Below are 23,717 nucleotides of genomic sequence, written 5' to 3' on the forward strand. Positions count from 1 at the left end.
TTCATAATTTTTATGGACAGGATTTCTAGGCGCAGCCAAGTGGCGGAGGGCTTTCACTTTGGTGGCCTCAGAATCTCATCTCTGATTTTTGCAGATGATGTGGTTCTGTTGGCTTCATCGGGTGAGGGCCTCCAGCTCGCACTGGAACGGTTCGCAGCCGAGTGTGAAGCAGCGGGAATGAGGATCAGCACCTCCAAATCTGAGGCCATGGTTCTCAGCCGGAAAAGGGTGGAGTGCCCACTCCGGGTCGGGGATGAGTTCCTGCCCCAAGTGGAGGAGTTCAAGTATCTCGGGGTCTTGTTCGCGAGTGATGGGAGAAGGGAGCCGGAGATCGACAGACGGATTGGGGCTGCAGCTGCAGTAAGGCGGACGCTGCACCGGTCCGTCGTGGTGAAGAGGGAGCTGAGTGTAAAAGCGAAGCTCTCAATTTACCGGTCGATCTACGTCCCTACCCTCACCTATGGCCATGAGCTGTGGGTAGTGACCGAAAGAACGAGATCGCGGATACAAGCGGCAGAAATGAGCTTCCTCCGAAGGGTGGCTGGCCTCTCCCTTAGAGATAGGGTGAGAAGTTCGGCCATCCGGGAGGGGCTCAGAGTAGAGCAGCTGCTGCTCCACATCGAAAGGAGCCAGCTGAGGTGGTTCGGGCATCTGACAAGGATGCCCCCTGGGCGCCTCCTGGGTGAGGTGTTCCAGGCATGTCCCACCGGGAGGAGGCCCCGGGGCAGACCCAGGACACGCTGGAGAGATTATATCTCTCGGCTGGCCTGGGAACGCCTTGGTATTTCCCCAGATAAGCTGGAGGAGGTGGCTGGGGAGAGGGAGGTCTGGGCCTCTTTGCTTAGGCTGCTGCCCCCGCGACCCGGCCCCGGACAAAGCGGATGAGGATGGATGGATGGATGGATGGATATACTCAAATTAAACTGTTATATTTCAAGACCATGGACAGCGAACATGGTTTTCACTGTGATCTCCAACATGACTGTTTTTAAAGGTGGAACTACACAGTTTCAGCTACACTTCGACAATACATAAGATGTCACGGAGATCGTGCATTGCACTTGTCAGATTAGGCTCATCACACTGAAATGAATTGACTGCGCTTTTTAAACACACCTGAAAAACTAACCACACCTATCAACGCTATTGTGCGGATTGTACTCACACACTAATTTAGTTGGAAACAGCAGCTCAGTTTTGTGGACTCACACATTTTACCTTTATCCACCAACAGTCAGCCATTCTACACACAAAGAGCCACAAACTGGTTTGTTGATCATGGGAGCCATGTTGTTTTTATTGATCCTCGGATCAACATAAAGAGAGTACATGAAGTAACTGTAATGTAGTCACATTTATAAACAATTTGAGTCTGAGTGCTCGCACCATGAAAACTCCACAAAGGATGAAACCAGGAGCTGGAATCAGGAATCTTATTGCTGTGAGACAGAAGTGTTAACCATGGTGGTGAAGCAGTTAGCACTGATCATAATGATCCTAAAAACACTGAAATAAAGATATGAACACGCAGACCGACACAGATGGAGTATTTTCAAGTGGCTGACTGGTTTTGGGGGAGTGGAAACAACTGAAGAAGAGGAGTTAAACTTTCTTCTGAATGATGCCCCCACCGCTCAAATGACACCTATCCATCTCCTGAAAGGAAGAGTTCAAAGACGAAGATAGAACTAGTTTGTCGTGCACATGGTAACCTGAACATCAAACATAGTGTCCATGCACTAAATAAAATGATGAATTTTTTTTGTTCTTTAATTTTTGTAGAAGAGGAAACACTCACGGGTGGTCTCGGTGCCCCTGAGAGGCTCGCTGCTCCGCTCGCCCACCACAGCATAAACATTGATGACGTACTCAGTCAGAGGGTTTAGATTTTCCAGCACTACAGTGGTCACTGATCCCTCGACTTGCAGCTGAAACGATAAAGCAATGGTTCTTATTCTGTTGACCAGTGAACGAGTAAATGACAGGTGGATTTGATCAAAACCAAAGAATACTTCAAACCAACAGTTGGACTCACTTTTGGGATTTTGTGAGTGTCACAGTTCTGGGTCTTCAACACGGTTTTCAGTTCTGCATTAATTTTCTGTTTCTTATTGTGTGGCATTGGCCACTTTCTGGGCCAGGTTCTGTTCATAAGTTTCTGAAATGTAAAACTCTAGACTCAATGAGTCTTATGCAGCATTTTTATACACTGTTTATGCTCTGATGGGTGTATATTTTTATATTTGGGTTGTCACAAATAAATGAAATGAGAGTTTTGCCATCAGTATGAATTACATGTATTCTGATGGTGGGAGCTAAAAGCCTCTGGTCTCTGGTTACAAAATAACATAAAGGGGAGAGCTCATCTCACCTCCTTGTGGGGTCCTCCGGGTGCTATCGAGTAAGTGACGCGAAACTGGTCCACGGTGCCGTCAGGTGGAGTCCAGGTGGTGCGGAAGGAGCTCTGTTTCACCTCTGAGGTCACCAGGTTGGTTGGTGCCCCCAGTGGCTCATCGTCTGAATAAGAGACAGAGCACAGAGAATGGAATCCATCATGTTGACATCAAACGATGCAACATATCACATATCCTTTTATCATTCAGCTAAGCTAAGAGGATAATCTTCTGTTTTCAGTGCAGAATTGATTTGTGAATAACAAAAACAAAGTAATTTCTATTTCCTGTGTGTCATGTGTCGTCAGTTTCATTGCTGAAACAGGGTAAACGCTGCTGTGCCAATGAGTGCTTAATCTTTAAAGCCTGAACCATGAAATACTTGTAAGAATTTTCCATTTCTTTTGAAAATACAGTTTTTTTTAAAGCCTCTGATGAATCGGACTGGACAGCCGGAGAAAAGCAGCCAATGTATGAAGAAAAACTTGGAAAGTCCTGAAGAACGCATGGAAAGCTATTGCTAAAAACCACTTTAACAAATTATAAGAGTCAGGTTCCCCAGAAGGAAATCTAAAGGTATAAGAGTTGGCTCAAGACTTTTGCACAGTAACTGTATTAGTCTATTAGTTAGTATTAATTAGTAGATTTATCAGTGCTTTGCTCCACCGTCTTGTCTAAATATGGAAACCTCTGACTCAAAAACCAACAGAGCGATAATCGTTAAGCTAAAGTTGAGGGTTTAAAATTCACAAGCCAGTGGGTGATGTGACAATGATACAATGATATAGATATATATTTTTACTAAATGTACACTTATTAAATCACTTCAAAATTTCAGGAGATTAAGTTATTCAAGCTATATTAAAGGTTTTCTTTTAAGAATCAGCTTGATCAGTTTCATAGTATATGTACACATACAAGGAATTGGGCTCCAACTAATTTCCGACCTTTTGAAATCTTGACCAGTGCAAGATTTCATAAAAGTTATTGAGATGCTGGTCTTATAATTATCCAGTGTCTACAACCTGAGCCCTTTAAGCTGTTGTACAAGTTGATTGTGAGGTCATTAACGATGTCCGGCAGGAACTCAAAGTCAGTGACGGAGTATACGTGACTCTCATCTGGATCAGAGGCGATGGACTTCAGCTCATTCTCATCAATATGAGCTATACCTACCAGAAAAATGCACGATCAGATTGAGAATTACACATTTAAACAGAGACTAAGAACAAAAATAATATCAGTGTCTTCCAAATGAATCAGTCAAGCTTCACTCCTGTTAGCGAAGAACAGGAAACTGACGTTAAAATTGGTCAGTGCAAGACTGGAAACTCCTGAGATCTCTCTTTCTACTGCAACATTTAAATGCTGAGATTAGAATTTGCATAAACAACATAAAAGCGTGGACCCATTTTGCCTTGTAAGAACACTTCAGGCTAATGGTAGTGGTGGAAATGGTAGTGGGGCCCTTAGTACCAACTGAACCATCATTTAAATATCAAAGCATGAGTATTGTTGCTGGTGTTTTTTCTTTCTTTCTTTTTTAAATCACAGTCTGTAGCTCATTGCTGCTTTCCTTGCATTTTTTCCCTATGTAAACAACCAAGCTCACTAACCAACAGCATAGAGCTCAATGCCACTGTCTCTGAGTTTCTGTGAGACTCGGATGACTTCGTCCTGGGACCTTCCATCAGTGATCAGGATGCCAATTTTGCGGGAGTCTCCACGCATCCCCACATTAGGTTTGAAGTTGTTTTCAAGCATGTAGTTTAGAGCCAAGCCTACAACACAGCAGCAAAGATGTTTTACCAAGACTTCAGTTGGAAACATTGCGGTGGGGGGAGCCTAGCAATGCTGTTAAAAAGTCACCTGTCATGGTGTTTCCTCCTTTATGTGGCAGGTTGGCAATGGCATGCAGCAGGGATGCTTTGGTGGGGTGGGCGTTGAGGTGCCATTCAGTCCTTGGATCACCACTGTACTGAGTCAGACCTGCAGAAAACACATCCAATAATGTAGAACACCAAAGATACACAAACTCTGATCCTCAGCTTTTTCACAAAATAGACAAAATGATAACAACTACAAATAAAGAGGGACAAACAAAGCAACCTATTCTGTTTTTCCTTATTTTCTGCCATCTATACACTGTTCCAACGGTGGATGTTCAATGTAAACAAAGTTTTGAATAATGAGATTAGTGTACATACAAGTAATCCTTGTAAAGCCAGGCTTCAGACTACTCGAAATGTTTGGTACATGTTCAGCATAACGTAAAAGAAACCAGATATCCAGTCATCTCAGGCACAGAAGCCCCACCCACCTGCTGTTTAAATCATCTGCCTGTAAAGAACAGCCAATCAGAGGAAAGCTGACTTAAAGTAGTGATTCTGAAACTTCTTCTCATTTGCCCCACTTTTTAAATGAATCAAATCAACCTTTACCGATCTGGACACTTTCTGGGCCAATGTCAAACACACTGACCACACGAGCAATGAAGTTGCAGACTGTTTTGAAGTTTACGCGTCCAACACTCCAGGATCCGTCAACCAGCAGTACGATGTCGGCTTTCGCTGTGGTGTTACACTGAGCATCTCCAGAGAGAGGTGGTGCTGTTGGGAGGAGGGGAGGTTAGTGAGACACCTGGTACACAACAAATACCCACCTCACCTATTGAGTCCCATTTTAACTGTTTGTATGTGAGAGAAAAGTGAGAAAGAGTGAGATGAAATACATAAGGAGGAAAGAAGACAAAGGCACAGAAAAGACTGTCGATTCTTTTCTCGTCAGATAACTGGCCCTGTGTTCTCAGTAGGAAGTAGCCTCTCCCACACTGTGATCTATGGCGCCACCTGCTCCCAAAATTATTTACATGTTCCTGCTCCAGGAAAAGGCTGCTCAGCTGTTCAAAACAAGTTAGGAGACGTTTTAGCTCTTTTAAGGGACTGCAGTAATAAACACAGTAGTCTAAAAAGCAGCCTCCTATCTGGTTTTCCTAATCAGTTTTCCTTGACGTCAATGGAAATCCAAATGAGATCAAGAAAAGGTGCAAAGCAGATCATATAAAAAAGAACCACTGTTCAAAAATACAAGTTTAGTACAATATTTGAAATTTTAAATAGATACTAATAAAGTGAAGTAAAATTTATTTCATATTGAGGTGAGTTGGTCATTCTATCCGCTCTTATTTTCTCTCTCTACAACAGCGTTTGGGAATTCTCATTCCCGACCATTTTCATTCTTTTGGTCACTACCCAAACCTCATGACCATAGGTTAGGATAGGGACGTAAATCAGCTGGTAAATTAAAAATTTCACTTTTATGCTCACTTCTCACTTCACCACAAAAGATCAGAGCAGTGTCCACACCACACCAATCCACGTGTAAATCTTTCACTCCACTTTGTCCTCCCTTGTGAGCAAGATAGAGATACTTGAAGTCCTCCACTCCACCCTTCTCCAGCTTAGAACATGGCCCCAGATTTGGGGGTGCAAATTCTCATTCCAATGCACAATGACTGAAAATAGCACAACTAAAGAACAATGGGCTGTGAGGCCAGTTTCTTGATCATTAATATTCAAATTGTCATGACCATTGATCAACAGCCACTGGTCAAAGACCATTGATCAATAACCAATGATCAGTGGCCATGAGTACCATTTACAGAGAGTTGGGGAATAGCTGTAATCACAGCATTGTAAGATGGTGAAAGGTGTGCCCTACATGGCTATTTCTAACTCTAAATAATAGTACAAGCCATGAAAGTAAAGTCATGATTGCAATGTTGAACAATTAAAGGGCAATAGCCTTTATTAAATCACTAAAAAATGTGCCACTCTACACTTCCTAAAAGAGTTATACAACAGATTCAAATAACTAGCTATAGCCTCTTGTCAGAAAAACTAAAATTGGGAAGTCTTTTCAGCTTTGTAAAGTGTTGAACAATGTATCTAAAGCTAATTGTGATGCTGGTCTAATGCTCCAGTTACTCATTACCAACCTGAGGCCTTTATGCTGTTGCACAAGTTGATTGTGACATTGTCAACGATGTCCAGTAGGAACTGGAAGTTGCTAACTAGGTACATGTGACTCTCGTCCGGATCAGAGGCAATGGACTTCAGCTCGTACTCATCATAACTTCCTATACCTGAGGGACAAATGATTAGGTTGAGAATTTCACTTCAAAATAGAGATTTCAAAACAAAAATAGCATATCAGTGTCTGCTAAATAAATCAATAAACCATCATTAAATAGGTACACTTAATAAAAATTAAAATCTGGATTTAAGAGGGAGCCATTAAAGAGAAGCCAATATAGGAGAAAGATGCTCTCTCTTTCTAGCCCATTAGATATATATAATTCAAACTACTGCAGCACAGTACTTGTAATACTTACAGCATCCTCTAATCACTATAATACATTATTATGGTCAACAGTATCAAACACTGCACTGAGGTCTAGCAGGACAAGCACAGACATCTGTGATGAGCTCTGAAACCTGACTGAAACTCTGGAATAAACCATTCCTCTGCAGGTGCTAATTTAGCTGTTTTAAAACTACCCTTAGCTTAGACAGCTGGGTGCTGAGAAAGCTGGGATTGAGGGAGAGATTGAAGTTGCCCCGGCTTTCCTATCACATCTGAGAGGGTAAAAAGTCTTATCATCCAGCCTTTTATGCTTAAAATGATGCACGGTATAACAGGGCTTTTCCATATTTTCTAACAGTAAACCATCTTTATTCTTGATCAAAGATATGATCAAAACATACGTTTGATTAACATGTTGAACGGGAAATGTAGTTTCAGTAGTGAAAATTACATTAATGTCTGGATTTTGTGTGCATAGACGTGATCCAGCTTTCACCTTGGAGAATCAGTGTCTGCAGGAATGCGAGGAACGTCTTCTGCTGGAATTTTCAACAGTGAACATCTTAGGTACCATCTTATGAACTGTTCATCTCACAGAAGACAAAGGGAAGAACACGGTATCTCTTCTTCACTTAACATTTATACCTGTTTACCCTTTTCCCCCATTCTCTTACTTGACGTCACATCTTCTCAGATGACATCTGACATGTTGACAGGTTTTTGCTGCTGTGCTGAAGTCAAAGTGAACTTTATTTATATCAGGAGTCAGCACAGAGACTACAAGCCCATTATCATCAATGGAGCTCCAGTGGAGAGGGTGCAGTCCTTCAAGTATCTCGGTGTCCACATCTCCTCAGACCTGACATGGTCTGCCCACATTCATGTCCAGACCAATTGTCCGCCCTTTCTATCTGCCCCGTGAGTTCACCTCGGTCATCGCCACGGCGGTCTACATCCCACCCCAAGCGGACACAGGTATGGCTTTGTCCGAATTACATGATGTGCTGAGCTCGCTTCAAAACAAGGACCCAGGCGCAGCCCTCATTGTAGCAGGAGACTTTAACAAAGCGAACCTCAGACAAGTCATGCCAAACTTTTACCAGCATGTCTCGTGTCCAACGAGAGGGGATCGAATTTTGGATCACTGCTACACGCCATACAAGCAGGGCTACAAAGCTGTCTCACACCCGGCTTTTGGGAAGTCTGACCACAACGCCATCTTCCTCATCCCCCAGTATAAACAAAGCATACGGAGGGAAGACGTGACCACGAGGGAGGTAAAACGGTGGACTGCCCAATCAGAAGCTACGCTACAGGACGCACTCAACGACGTCGACTGGGACATGTTCAGAGCATGCGCAGTCGACATCAACGAGTTTACGGAAGTAGCAGTATGCTTCGTCAATATGCTAGCGGAGGAGATTATCCCCACTGCGAGAGTCACCACATTCCCAAACCAGAAACCGTGGATGGACAGATCGATCCGCACTGCAGTAAACGCCAGGACCGCCTCCTACAACGCGGGTCTCGCCACTGGCGATATGAGCGCCTACAAAGCGGCCTCATACGGCGTGCGGCGCGCGGTGAGAGATGTCAAACGCCGGTACCGGGAACATGTGGAGTCCCACTTCCACCAGGGCGACACACGGAGTATGTGGCACGGACTACGCACCATTACGGACTACAAAGCCAGGGACACTGCGCCGATCAACGCCGACTCTGCATTCACCAACGAGCTGAATCAGTTCTACGCCCGTTTTGAGGTTAGCCAGGCGGCTAATGCTATCTACCGCCTGACTACCGAGGACAGTGACGTCATCAGCGAGAGACCGGTGACCAGCATCGCGGAGCATGACGTCCGAGCGGCACTGAGGAGAGTGAACACAAGGAAAGCGGCGGGGCTAGACGGCATCACCAGCCGTCTGCTGCGCTGCTGTGCTAACCAGCTAGCAGGTGTGTTCACTTACATCTTCAACGAGTCCCTGGCGAAGTCTGTGGTCCCCACATGCTTCAAAAGATCCACCATCATCCCTGTGCCCAAGAACAGCAAACCCTCATCCCTGAACGATTGAATGAAGGTGTTTAAGAGGCTGTTGAAGAACATCATCTCCTCCTCCATCCCAGACACCAAAGATCCGCTGCAGTTCGCCTACAGATCCAACAGATCCACAGAGGATGCCATCACCCACGTCCTACACACCACTCTCAGCCATGTGGACAAGAAACAGGGTAACTATGTGCGAATGCTGTTTGTTGATTACAGTTCAGCGTTTAACACAATAGTGCCCTGCAGACTGTTCACAAAGCTGAGGGATCTGGGACTTAACAGCCGTCTGTGTGCATGGGTGTTGGACTTCCTCACTGGCAGATCTCAGGTGGTGAGGGTGGGCAGGTGCTTCTCCAACAGCATCACCATCAACACAGGAGCACCTTAGGGATGTGTCCTCTCACCACTGCTCTACTCCCTCTACACTTCAGACTGTGTGGCCACCCATGGCTCCAACACCATTGTGAAGATTGCTGACGACACAGTGGTGTTGGGTGCCATCTCCAACAACGATGAGACGGCCTCCATGGATGAAGTGAAGAATCTGGCATCGTGGTGCCAGGACAATCACCTCCAGCTGAACGTCAGCAAGACCAAGGAGCTGGTGGCGGACTTCAGAAGGGGTCAGCACAGAGACTACAAGCCCATTATCATCAATGGAGCTCCAGTGGAGAGGGTGCAGTCCTTCAAGTATCTTGGTGTCCACATCTCCTCAGACCTGACATGGGCTGCCCACATTCATGTCCAGACCAAAAAGGCTAGGCAGCGCCTGTATCACCTACGACAACTGAGGAAGTTCAGGGTCTCTCCAAAGATCCTCAGGATTTTCTATACAGGCGCTGTGGAGAGCATCCTCACACAGAACATGACATCGTGGTTTGGGAACAGCTGTGTGAAGGACCAAAAAGCTCTCCAGAGAGTGATCCATACAGCAGAACGCTGCTGCAGGGTTGCTCTCCCCCCGCTTCAGGACACCTACACCAGGAGATGCCGGACTAGAGCAGCGCAGATACTGAAGGACCCGTCCCATCCTGGCAACAAACTGTTCCAACTTCTGCAATCTGGTAGAAGGTTCCGCATCTTCCGGGCAAGGACAGAGAGACTCAAGAGGAGCTTCTATCCCCAAGCCATCCGTGCCCTAAACACACACACCCGCCCTCTCACATCATCTATAATTGACTGAGACAGGACTCTCTTCCAGACACTAAACCAAGGCACAATGTACATTTCAATTCCTTTAATTTTAAATATGTTTATATTGTCTATCCTGTAAAATAGTCAGATGTCTATTCATATTAATGTACAGAATTCACCTGCTTGCTGCTACTACTGCACATTCACCCAATGTATATACTATATATATATATATATATATATATATATATATATATATATATATGTTCTTCCTCTACACCCCCCCCCCCCCCCCTTCCACATGTCGAGGAGTCAGGCTACATTTCACTGTGTGTTATACTTGTATAACTATGCATGTGACAAATAAAGAACCTTGAACCTTGAACTTGAACCTTGAACCTTGAAAAAGGCTAGGCAGCGCCTGTACCACCTATGACAACTGAGGAAGTTCAGGGTCTCTCCAGAGATCCTCAGGATTTTCTATACAGGCGCTGTGGAGAACATCCTCACACAGAACACCACATTCTAGTTTGGGAACAGCTGTGTTAAGGACCAAAAATCTCCTCAGAGAACGCTGCTGCAGGATTGCTCTCCCCCACTTCAGGACATCTACACCAGGACTAGAGGAGCGCATATACTGAAGGACCTGCCCCACCCACGGGGTGGCTGTAGCTCAGGTGGCAGAGCAGGTCAGCCACTAATCAGAAGGTTGGTGGTTCGATCCCAGGCTGCATCCTGGCTGCATGCCAAATATCCTTGGGCAAGATACTGACCCCATGTTTGCCTACACAGGTGGCGCCTGTGTCCGGCAGCCTCGCCTCTGTCAGTCCAGGGCAGCTGTGGCTACAATGTAGCTTGCTATCGCCAGTGTGTGAATGTGTGTGTGAATGGGTGAATGACTGAATGTAGTGTAAAGCGCTTTGGGGTCCTATGGACTACAAATGCGCTATACAAATGCATTTACCATTTACCATCCTGGCAACAAACTGTTCCAACTTCTGCAATCCGGTAGAAGGTTCCGCATCATCCGGGCAAGGACAGAGAGACTCCAGAGGAGCTTCTATCCCCAAGCCATCCGGACCCTAACACCTCCCCACCACCACACACACACACGCTCTCTCACATCATCCAAGGTTGTTTTATTGTCAGGGTTAGAATTAGGTTATGGTTAGGTTTGGGCTAAGGGTTAGGCACAAACATTCATTTTTGATAGTTAAGTTTAGGGTAAGTGGCAAGGGAAAGCATTATGTCAATTAGATGTCCTCATTAGGATACGAAAACAGGATGTGCGTGCGCGTGTGTGTGTGTGTTTTTTTTTTTTATGTGTAGGTGTGTGTGTAGGTGTGTGTGCGTGCATCATGCGTGCGTGCGTGTTTGCTGGGCAAGAAACATTATACAATCATGTTAGAGTGGCACCCAACTACCCAGCACATTATGCCAGGCCCACAATCTGTGCAGGTGGTGGAAGCGTTTCCTTGTATAGTGGCTGAGCTAGCTAGCACGAACCTAAGAGTAAGTGCATTTTGTTTCAAGTGGTACAAGTTGTAGCTCATCACTGCTTAGCTAGTGTTACTTTTGTTTTCCCATTTAAACAATCAAGATCACTCACCAATAGCATAGAGCTTGATGCCTCTGTCTCTCAGGTTCTTTGACTTAAAGTAAACTTCATCTTGAGACTTTCCGTCAGTGATCAGGACACCGATTTTGCGGGAGTCTTCTCGCATGCCCACACTGGGATTTAAGTTGTTGTTACAGATGTATCTTAGAGCCCAGCCTACAAAATAGCAACAAAGAAGTTTTACAAAGAGTTCAGCCAGAACAGGTACATGTCACAATGCAGCAACAGACTCAAGCGTTGGATCAAGAAAAAAGTTGAACAGTTTATTTACAAAAGTCACACAAGTGATATATACAAAATGTGCAGGGGAAAAGAGGTCCAGACATCCTAGGGCGGGGAAGGGCAACAACAATCCTCTTCAGTCACACACACGAGAATGTTCTCTTCAGTCACACACGCCACTCGATACACTCGTCATAACCAACATACATACGTCAGAACTCCAATGGAAAACAGGCAGGGACACGTCCAGGGAAATCTATGCACAAAAAGAGAATGAAGTCACAAACCAGGAAAATATATCAGGAACGAGATTAGCATGAGAGAGCCGGGCAACACTGACAAGAATCATGCAACGATCCAGCGATGAGAAACACCGACCTGCCATCTTAAATAGTCGCCAGAGAGCCATGGTAGTGAGCAGCAGGTCCTTGTTACATACCTTGGTGCACAGCAGCACAGACTACGTAGCTCGCCAGGCATGACGGCACCTGGGGAGATGGTGGTGGTCCAAGGGTACCTCGAAGGGAGACAATCCGGTGGCTAAGTAGATTAAGCGTACTCTATCCAGGGAAGACAGTGACTCCATACGGACTGGTTGGTTGATGCCACACAACGGAGGGCTGCTTCCTGTTCCTGGCTCATGCGTTCGGTTTGCCCATTGCTCTGCAGGTGGAAACCAGAGGATCAACTAACCCTAGAGCTCTTAGCAAAACAGAACACCTTCCAGACTCTTGAAGTGAACTACGGCCCTTGGTCGGAGACGATATCCTCTGGTATCCCATGAAGGTGGAAAACATGGGTAGTCAGGAGTGGGGCTGTTTCCAGGGCCGTAGGAAGCTTGGGTAGTGTGAGAAAAAGGGCAGCTTTAGAAAAATGATCAACAATGGTGAGGATGACTGTATTATCTGCCGAGGGTGGAAGGCCGATGACAAAGAGGGAGACCCAATCTCCCAGGTGATGGCTCCCACTGTGCAGGATGGAGGTAGGATGGGTGAAGCTTCACAGGACTCTTCAGATGAAGTAAACTGCCAGGAAAGATGAGATGACTGAGATGTTTTGCAGTTTGTAGATCGGTCAGGTTCTTGAGATCCATCCAAACAATGAATGGTGCCCCCACTCCTCCAGGGCGAGCTTGATCACCAGTAGCTCATGGTCTCCCACATCATAGTTTCGCTCTGCAGGTGATAACTGACGAGAAAGAAAAGCACATGGGCGGAGCTTACTGGGAGAGGACAGCCCCAATTCCAGTGTCAGAGGCGCAGGTCTGTTTGAAGCCCAAGCAAACCACTGCTTGAGCTGGCTGAAAGCTGCCTGAGCCAACTGGTCCCACTGAAAGAAGCTCTTGGGAGAGGTTGGGCGGGTTAAAGATATGGCTTTTTTGCTGAGATCACAGATAAATCTATGGTAGAAAGTGAAAGAAAAAACAAGGAACCATTGTAATTGCTTTCGGTTTCGTGTTCTGGCCAATCCAACACATCCTGTACCTTAACAGGGTCTGGTTTCAGGTTCCCCTGCTGGATGATGTAGGCCAAGAAACTGACCGTGTCAATGTGGAATTCCCATTCTTCACCTCTGACAAAAAGTCGGTTCTCCGGGAGACACTGGAGCACCTGCTTTACATGATTCTTGTGTTCTTCAAGCGATCTGGAAAAGATGAGGATATCATCTTGTGGTGGAGGTGTGGTCCCTGGCTCAGCTGCAAGGGAGGAGTGGTGCAGTGAGCTCAAAGGGGCGGTACCGGGAGGCAGGTGAGCCACAGGTGGTGGCGACACTGGAGCCTTACATGATTCTTGTGTTCTTCAAGCGATCTGGAAAAGATGAGGATATCATCTTGTGGTGGAGGTGTGGTCCCTGGCTCAGCTGCAGGGGAGGAGCGGTGCAGTGAGCTCAAAGAGGCGGTACCGGGAGGCAGGTGAGCCACAGGTGGTGGCGATTGACTGATGATGGTATTTCTTTCCGTTTCTCTATATAGTGAAGGCAGAGTCGAGTGGAGAGAGGAGAGAGCTGGACTGGAACAGACTGTTTTCCTTGAGTGCCCAACTGTCAATAAAAAGCAATAATAGTGAGCACAATCACCGTGTATGTCATGTACGTCTACAAGTGATGCCGAAACCCAGGAGTGGGGTGTCTGACCCAAACAATGAACCACCCGCCCAGCCTGTGCAGTTGTTGACACAGTTGTTGGCACAGATGCTGGCGGAGATGGCAATGATGTGCCAAGACTGGGCGGTGGCCCAGCGGGAACACCTGATTAAGCTGCAGGAACACTCAGACTGGCAGACCAGGTCCTGGAGTCGCTGGCGCCACCAAAACTATCTCCTCTGTCAGTAACGATGCACTGGATGGGGGACGGTGACGATGCCCAGGTCTTTTTGGAGGCATTCCGTGCAATGACAGAGGCATGCCAGTGGTCACAGCGGAGTGGGCCCAGCGGCCGATTCCACTACTGTAGGGGGAGGCTCAAACGGCAGCCCTCAGCCTACCGCCAACCTTGTGGAGCAGCTTCTTAACAAAGAAGCTTCTTAAGCCTCCTTTACTGGCGGGCGCGACCTTTTGGCTTAGCGGGGCAAACAGCGATAATGTGGCCCTTACAGCCGCAACACAAGCACTCACCAGACGTAAGGCGGCAGTGCTGTTCAGCTACAGTTATGTGGTGAGTTGATTGCAGGTGTGTTGGCCAAAGGCCAGAACCTCTGATGAGTTCTGCCTTGGCAGATGAGAGATAAAGCAGAGGAAAACAAAAACAAACAATGGAGTGTTTGATCCTTGAGTGACGCCGAGAAGGCACGGGAACCACGACAGTACAGTCATATGAGAAGATTACAAAGACTTGTTTTTTGTTTGTTTGTTTCTCTCTTGGTGTCAGCTTACTGTGATGGGGGTTTATAGTCCCAGGAGCTGTTTTGTTTTTGGCATGCAATTTACTCCTGGTAGGATCTCCCTACAAACAGATCCCAAGTAAGGGATCAAATTGAGGGGATTTAGAAAGCCTCTATAAACAGGAACTCCAGAGACCACATTACACTGATTGGGACAGGGTTCCATGGCCCTACTTGGAGGCAATACTGTGGATTGATTGGCAGCCAGCGGCAGAAGCTCTAGCGGTCTAATCCCCAATTGCCAGTGACTACAAGGACATGGAACATCACCACTCTAGTGTTGATAGAGCCTAAGCTTGTGCATGAGGATGAAAGATCATGTCTAGATATAGTCAGACTCACCTCAACACTCCACTTCTGGAACCAGCTTCCTTGGAGAGGTGGTGGAAAGGAGTTGTATCCCTTGCCATATGGTGTCACTACACTTTTTTTTTCTTAGGGAAAAAGAGATTCAACTCTGCAGCTGCATGTCTTGTACACTCAGGTAAAGACAGGAGGAGAGCTGTGAACTGATCACTTTTGATGGTGAGTTATAAAAATCATCATGCCCAGACATATAGTGTGGGTGCACTGCAAGTGTCTAGCAGAAGCCCCTGTACTGGAGATCTTCAACTTCCACCTATCCCAAGGAGGCTGGATACACTGAGTCAGAGATCACTCCATGAATCCACAGACAGCTGCCAAGTATAGCCCATTGTCATAGGCCTTTTGGAGACTATAGTGAGAGCTTCTTTTGCATTGCCAATAATAAGTCATACTCCTGCGGGCTGGACTCCATCAGGATTACATTTGTCACAATTCTGTTCACATTTTTATCGAAAGAATTTCTAGGCACAGCCAAGGAGACAAGGGTGTTGGGTTTGGTGGTCTCTCCTTTTGCAGACGTTGTGGTTCTATTGACTTCATCAAACAATGACATCCAGTTGTCACCAAGATGTCTTGCAGTCAAGTTTGAATCAGCTGGACGAGAATTGGCCAGTAAAAGTCTAAGACTCAGGTTCTCAGTCATAAAAACTTGGAGTGCCCAATCAGGCTGTAACTGAGTAGCTGTCCTACATGTAGACGTTCAAGTATCTTGGGGTTATTGTTTGTAAGTCAGTGAAGGATGGTTGGTCTAGCATCTGTCATGCATATCCTATATCGGTAATTGTATTACTATTGCTATACACTATTGTGGTAAGTGTCCTAGTTGGACATCAACTAGCTGGACACGTTTAACTAGGACGAGGCCCCAGGGAACACTCAGGATGGTCTGGCATTGGCATTCGGGTCAGTTTAAATGCAGGAAGGACAGGTCTGTTGTGCTATTTAAAAAAATACCTGTCATGGTGCTTCCTCCTTTATAAGGCAGGTTGGCGATGGCCTCCAGTAGGGATGCTTTGGATGGGTGGGCATTCAGGTGCCATTCGGTCCTTGGGTCATCGCTGTACTGAACCAGACCTACAGAAAATACATCCAACAATGTAGCAAAACACCAAGGATACCCCATCTCTGACTTTCAGCTTCTTCACAAAATACAGGGAGTGCAGAATTATTAGGCAAATGAGTATTTTGTCCACAGCATCCTCTTCATGCATGTTGTCTTACTCCAAGCTGTATAGGCTCGAAAGCCTACTACCAATTAAGCATATTAGGTGATGTGCATCTCTGTAATGAGAAGGGGTGTGGTCTAATGACATCAACACCCTATATCAGGTGTGCATAATTATTAGGCAACGTCCTTTCCTTTGGCAAAATGGGTCAAAAGAAGGACTTGACAGGCTCAGAAAAGTCAAAAATAGTGAGACATCTTGCAGAAGGATGCAGCAGTCTCAAAATTGCAAAGCTTCTGAAGCGTGATCATCGAACAATCAAGCGTTTCATTCAAAATAGTCAACAGGGTCGCAAGAAGCGTGTGGAAAAACCAAGGCGCAAAATAACTGCCCATGAACTGAGAAAAGTCAAGCGTGCAGCTGCCAAGATGCCACTTGCCACCAGTTTGGCCATATTTCAGAGCTGCAACATCACTGGAGTGCCCAAAAGCACAAGGTGTGCAATACTCAGAGACATGGCCAAGGTAAGAAAGGCTGAAAGACGACCACCACTGAACAAGACACACAAGCTGAAACGTCAAGACTGGGCCAAGAAATATCTCAAGACTGGTTTTTCTAAGGTTTTATGGACTGATGAAATGAGAGTGAGTCTTGATGGGCCAGATGGATGGGCCCGTGGCTGGATTGGTAAAGGGCAGAGAGCTCCAGTCCGACTCAGACGCCAGCAAGGTGGAGGTGGAGTACTGGTTTGGGCTGGTATCATCAAAGATGAGCTTGTGGGGCCTTTTCGGGTTGAGGATGGAGTCAAGCTCAACTCCCAGTCCTACTGCCAGTTTCTGGAAGACACCTTCTTCAAGCAGTGGTACAGGAAGAAGTCTGCATCCTTCAAGAAAAACATGATTTTCATGCAGGACAATGCTCCATCACACGCGTCCAAGTACTCCACAGCGTGGCTGGCAAGAAAGGGTATAAAAGAAGAAAAACTAATGACATGGCCTCCTTGTTCATCTGATCTGAACCCCATTGAGAACCTGTGGTCCATCATCAAATGTGAGATTTACAAGGAGGGAAAACAGTACACCTCTCTGAACAGTGTCTGGGAGGCTGTGGTTGCTGCTGCACGCAATGTTGATGGTGAACAGATCAAAACACTGACAGAATCCATGGATGGCAGGCTTTTGAGTGTCCTTGCAAAGAAAGGTGGCTATATTGGTCGCTGATTTGTTTTTGTTTTGTTTTTGAATGTCAGAAATGTATATTTGTGAATGTGGAGATGTTATATTGGTGTCACTGGTAAAAATAAATAATTGAAATGGGTATATATTTGTTTTTTGTTAAGTTGCCTAATAATTATGCACAGTAATAGTCACCTGCACACACAGATATCCCCCTAAAATAGCTAAAACTAAAAACAAACTAAAAACTACTTCCAAAAACATTCAGCTTTGATATTAATGAGTTTTTTGGGTTCATTGAGAACATGGTGGTTGTTCAATAATAAAATTATTCCTCAAAAATACAACTTGCCTAATAATTCTGCACTCCCTGTATACAAAGTGATGAGAATTAAAATAATCAAAAATGTGATAAGTAAAGGAAATCTTGGAGCTGAAATTAGATCTGTGCTAATAAATTAGTTGGATATAGTGAATATTTGTTTTTAATTTTGTATTGCTGTGCTGTCATTTATTATCTTACTAATAAAAAACAACTCAGTAATTTTAAATACTTGGATGGATGTATTTGCTGGATAATATCCTACAAATCAACCTTTTAAGCTCAAGTATTGATGTGGAAGATTAAAAGTCCTGATATCAGATTTGTACTCAGTATCAGCAGAGTACCCAAAGTACCAAAGTATCTGTATCAATCGGAACTGGAAAAGTTGCATCGGTGCCCTTTGATCTTCTGTTCTTAAATGAGTCATATAAATAAACTGACATGGCTTATTCTTTAATAAATGATCAGAAGAAATTTTAAGGGAGGAGGAGCTACAACAGCTTTTTTTTAAGAGGGGGCAGAACAAAGGCTCTGCATACAGTGGGGCAAAAAAGTATTTAGTCAGCCACCAATTGTGCAAGTTCCCCCACTTAAAATGATGACAGAGGTCATGTCATGATCCTGGGTCTGCTGACCCAGCGTTTTGTGTTTAGTTTATGTAGCCTTCAGGTTTCCTAAGTTCATCATAATCATGCCTAGGTGTTTCTAGTTATTTTCCCCTCGTGTTTCCACTATGTTAAGTCTCCCCTGCTTTTCATGTATTTCATGTCTGTGGCTTATGTTGTCAGTTAAGGTTGTCATGTCTATATCTCACTGTGTTTCCTGTTTTATTGTGAAGAGGTCTGGTGTGTCTGTGTTCATCATGTTCAGTTACTCTCCCCCTGTGACGTAATTATGTTCATGTGTCAGCTGGGTTCCCCAGGTGCTGCCACTTCCCTCATTATCCTCCTGTGTCCATTTAGTCTGTGTGCTCTCAGCCATTCTTTGTCAGGTCGTCCGTTGTATTCACCCGTTGTACTCGTCCGTTGTTTCCTATGTCTCCGCTCCAGGTATCCCTGTCAGTTTGTTATGTTTAGAGTTTTCTATGTTTTGTTTTAGTTCACCCAGTTTAGGTCATTGTTTAGTTTTCATCGATTCCCTATTATTTTGTACCCTCGTTTCTTGCCTTAATAAACGGCTTGTTTTGTTATTCATATCTCATTTCGGTCTGCGCTTGAGTCCTTCCCTGCAACATACGGTCTGCCCTAGCCAGACCGTGACAGGTCAGTAATTTGCACCAGAGGTACACTTCAACTGTGAGAGACAGAATGTGAAAAAAAAAATCCATGAATTCACATGGTAGGATTTGTAAAGAATTTATTCGTAAATCAGGGTGGAAAATAAGTATTTGGTCACCTCAAACAAGGAAAATCTCTGGCTCTCACAGACCTGTAACATCTTCTGTAAGAAGCTTTTCTGTCCCCCACTCGTTACCTGTATGAATGGCACCTGTTTGAACTCATCATCTGTATAAAAGACACCTGTCCACAGCCTCAAACAGTCAGACTCCAAACTGGACCAAAGGGCCAAGACCAAAGAGCTTTCGAAGGACACCAGGAAAAGTATTGTAGACCTGCACCAGACTGGGAAGAGTGAATCTACAATAGGCAAGCAGCTTGGTGTGAAAAAATCAACTGTGGGAGCAATCATCAGAAAATGGAAGACATACAAGACCACTGATAATCTCCCTCGATCTGGGGCTCCACGCAAGATCTCATCCCGTGGGGTCAAAATGATCATGAGAACGGTGAGCAAAGATCCCAGAACCACACGGGGGGACCTGGTGAATGACCTGCAGAAAGCTGGGACCAAAGTAACAAAGGTCACCATCAGTAACACACTACAACGGCAGGGAATCAAATCCCGCAGTGCCAGACGTGTTCCGCTGCTGAAGCCAGTGCATGTCCAGGCCCGTCTGAAGTTTGCCAGAGAGCACATGGATGATACAGCAGAGGATTGGGAGAATGTCATGTGGTCAGATGAAACCAAAGTAGAACTTTTTGGTATAAACTCAACTCGTCGTGTTTGGAGGACGAAGAATACTGAGTTGCATCCCAAGAACACCATACCTACTGTGAAGCATGGGGGTGGAAACATCATGCTATGGGGCTGTTTTTCTGCCAAGGGGACAGGACGACTGATCCGTGTTAAGGACAGAATGAATGGGGCCATGTATCGTGAGATTTTGAGCCAAAACCTCCTTCCATCAGTGAGAACTTTGAAGATGAAACGAGGCTGGGTCTTCCAACATGACAATGATCCAAAACACACCGCCCGGGAAACAAAGGAGTGGCTCCGTAAGAAGCATTTGAAAGTCCTGGAGTGGCCTAGCCAGTCTCCAGACCTCAACCCCATAGAAAATCTGTGGCGGGAGTTGAAAGTCCATGTTGCTCGGCGACAGCCCCAAAACATCACTGCTCTCGAGAAGATCTGCATGGAGGAATGGGCCAAAATACCAGCTACTGTGTGTGCAAACCTGGTAAAGACCTATAGTAAATGTTTGACCTCTGTTATTGCCAACAAAGGTTATGTTACAAAGTATTGAGTTGTATTTTTGTTATTGACCAAATACTTATTTTCCACCCTGATTTACGAATAAATTCTTTACAAATCCTACCATGTGGATTCATGGATTTTTTTTTTCACATTCTGTCTCTCACAGTTGAAGTGTACCTCTGGTGCAAATTACTGACCTCTGTCATCATTTTAAGTGGGGGAACTTGCACAATCGGTGGCTGACTAAATACTTTTTTGCCCCACTGTATGATAACATGATGCAGTATACAATAGTAGCAGCAGTGAAAGCTTTACCGATCTGGACTCTGTCAGGGCCGATGTCAAACACTCTGACCAGGCGAGCGATGAAGCTGCGGATGGTTTTGAAGTTCATACGCCCAATGCTCCAGGAGCCGTCAAGCAGCAGCACGATGTCGGCCTTCGCTGTGGTCTTACACTGAGTGTCTGCACAGGCACAGTGGTGTGTGTGTGTGTGTGACATCTGGTACACAACAGATACTCACGACAAATGTCTGTTAAGTCTTATTGTGTGAGGGAAAATTGAGAAAGACAGACAGGAACTACATCAGGAGGGGAGAGGAGTACATCACAAAAACTCACTATCAGAAAGCAGATTACATTACATAACACAAATAATTTGTCTCAGAGTAGGATGTGATGCATAATAACGAACCTGATGTCTCACAGTGGTAAAAACAAATGACAAATATTCCAAATCCATTCTGAATGACTGTTGATCAGTCCTAAACCCCCTCAACTTTCTTTATAGAGCAGCATTTCAGAGTAATTGTTCTGCAGCATGTTAAATATGCCTTACAGCATCTCTGCCTGACCACATGGACCTGTAAAAAAACACTAAATTAAATCCTGCTGTGGATCCAAGATCTTGGAGTTGGGAAATCAGTCACTGTATCTGCTTCCAATTACAACAGGAACTTCTGCTAAGGATCAGCATGTCCTTTGAGTCTGATGGGAAGCATTGCATGAGACTTTTTCATAGGAAAAATTTGCATTGTAAATCTTAATAAACATGAAGCCACATTTAACTACACATTCAAGCTGCATTACTGCTCTCGGTAAGCTATATTTAGTGGATTAAACGTCTTTAAAAAATAAAAAGCTCCTCCCAGGAAATTCAAACTAGATTTAAGTTCTGATGGATTATCTGATCATCAAAACTCTTGCCTATGAGTTAAAGCAAAACACTTCACAGGCGTAGTTTGCTTCAGTTATTATTTTAATGTAGACAAAAAGTGCAGTTACACACAGCAGGAAGAGGACAGACAGAGGTGAGAGGAGGTGGAGGAAGTCAGATGTGTTGGATCAAAGAGGAAGAGGAGGGGGAGGAGGAGCGACTTTACCTTGCTCCTGGGCCTGAGAGGAGGACAGCAGCAGTGCCACGAGGGCCACAACTGTTGCCAGAGAGAGCCTGCTCTTCATCTTCAGCTCTACTGGTCTCAGCAGCGCATGAAGGAAGCTGCAAGAGGAACCAAGGAGGCGGTAAGGCTTCCTCGGGGCTTCACAAAACTGTTAATCCTCCCTGAACGTGAACCTCAGAGCTCATTATTGCACCTTTATTTTCATTTAAATCTACATTATGCTTAAAACAACAAAACAACTCAGCTTTGAAGAGAAAAATAACTCACATGAATATTACATGAGCAGCAATAAGATCACATGACAACCTTCTGTATGAAAGACTAAAATTCACCAAATTCTACAAAATATTTAAGAAAATCTTTTTTTCTGTCTCTACAATATATTCTTTTTCTGTCATTTCTGTGGCTCAGATTATTTCCTTTCAGAGTAAAGACATGCATTTAATATTTCTGCATGATGAGAAATATTCACTCATGAGGACAAAGTCATCCCACTGTCTTGCGTAATGGAGGATCAAGCCGTGGCACTGTACGCAATTACGCACAGCAACGGTGAGATATAATCCATATAAAAAGATGACAACAACAACAAAAAGTAATATTTCAGAATTTAAAAAGCACGCAGATTTTAAACAGGTGATAAATGAAGGCGTGTGAATCAATCCCCCTTAAATTGCACCCAAACAGAAACCTTCAGGCGCTGACCTTCAGAGGAGACGGACACAAATGTCGTTTGCTTAAACAAAAAGTCTTCGCTGTAGACTGCAGTCTTCTTCCAAGTGTGAAGAGTCTCCACACAATCTGCTACTTAACAGGGGGTGGGCTGCTCCCAGCTCTGCCGGCCCCGCCACAGTGAGCTCTTACGACATCCAGCCATGATGCTTCATTTATGGCACCGCTATTGTGTCTGTTTGTGTATCTGTTTGTCCACAGAAATTAGCTTTAAGCCAGTGCCAACCTGTTTCCGTGCAGTCTCCAGAGTTCTAACCGCAGCTTTTTGGACATGGATAGCACGGCCGAATGCTGATTGGTTGACAAGTGGGCAGGAACAGAGAAAGGACTGATGGTGGAGGAAAATTTGTCCAAAAAAAATAACAATACAATGAGATATCCCAGATATCATATTTAACGTACACACGCTTGACCTATATTTATATATTTTTCCACCTGCAATTAGCAAGCTGCGCCTGTCCTGTTAGTAAATTACCCAAAACTCATGTCTTAGTTTGTGATTAGGTGCTAAATTTCACTGCTCTTACAGTGGGGCAAAAAAGTATTTAGTCAGCCACCGATTGTGCAAGTTCCCCCACCTAAAATGATGACAGAGGTCAGTAATTTGCACCAGAGGTACACTTCAACTGTGAGAGACAGGATGTGAAAAAAAAAATCCATGAATCCACATGGTAGGATTTGTAAAGAATTTATTCGTAAATTAGGGTGGAAAATAAGTATTTGGTCACCTCAAACAAGGAAAATCTCTGGCTCTCACAGACCTGTAACGTCTTCTGTAAGAAGCTTTTCTGTCCCCCACTCGTTACCTGTATGAATGGCACCTGTTTGAACTCATCATCTGTATAAAAGACACCTGTCCACAGCCTCAAACAGTCAGACTCCAAACTGGACCAAAGGGCCAAGACCAAAGAGCTTTCGAAGGACACCAGGAAAAGTATTGTAGACCTGCACCAGACTGGGAAGAGTGAATCTACAATAGGCAAGCAGCTTGGTGTGAAAAAATCAACTGTGGGAGCAATCATCAGAAAATGGAAGACATACAAGACCACTGATAATCTCCCTCGATCTGGGGCTCCACGCAAGATCTCATCCCGTGGGGTCAAAATGATCATGAGAACGGTGAGCAAAGATCCCAGAACCACACGGGGGGACCTGGTGAATGACCTGCAGAGAGCTGGGACCAAAGTAACAAAGGTCACCATCAGTAACACACTACAACGGCAGGGAATCAAATCCCGCAGTGCCAGACGTGTTCCGCTGCTGAAGCCAGTGCATGTCCAGGCCCGTCTGAAGTTTGCCAGAGAGCACATGGATGATACAGCAGAGGATTGGGAGAATGTCATGTGGTCAGATGAAACCA

At 45.0% G+C, this 23,717-nt stretch overlaps 1 protein-coding gene across 1 annotated transcript; it reads right to left on the reverse strand.

Moving 5' to 3' along the window:
• Positions 1 to 1,276: 1,276 nt before the first annotated feature.
• Positions 1,277 to 22,431, reverse strand: LOC146692533 (collagen alpha-1(XII) chain-like). The gene is made up of 13 exons (XM_085432641.1): positions 22,331 to 22,431; positions 21,608 to 21,723; positions 20,541 to 20,690; positions 15,979 to 16,098; positions 11,549 to 11,713; positions 6,391 to 6,537; positions 4,835 to 5,002; positions 4,263 to 4,382; positions 4,010 to 4,174; positions 3,419 to 3,565; positions 2,372 to 2,517; positions 1,799 to 1,928; positions 1,277 to 1,656 (listed from the first exon to the last, which is right to left on the reverse strand). Exons 2-13 carry the CDS (start codon positions 21,684 to 21,686, stop codon positions 1,646 to 1,648), a joined length of 1,548 nt encoding a protein of 515 aa, XP_085288767.1. The 5' UTR covers positions 21,687 to 21,723; positions 22,331 to 22,431; the 3' UTR covers positions 1,277 to 1,645.
• Between the last annotated feature and the right edge of the window lie 1,286 nt (positions 22,432 to 23,717).

This window comes from Copadichromis virginalis, linkage group LG15, assembly GCF_057382275.1.
Source record: "Copadichromis virginalis isolate Kocher_CV1m ecotype Utaka linkage group LG15, C_Virginalis_male_GT1.1, whole genome shotgun sequence".
Classification (NCBI taxonomy): Eukaryota; Metazoa; Chordata; class Actinopteri; order Cichliformes; family Cichlidae; genus Copadichromis; species Copadichromis virginalis.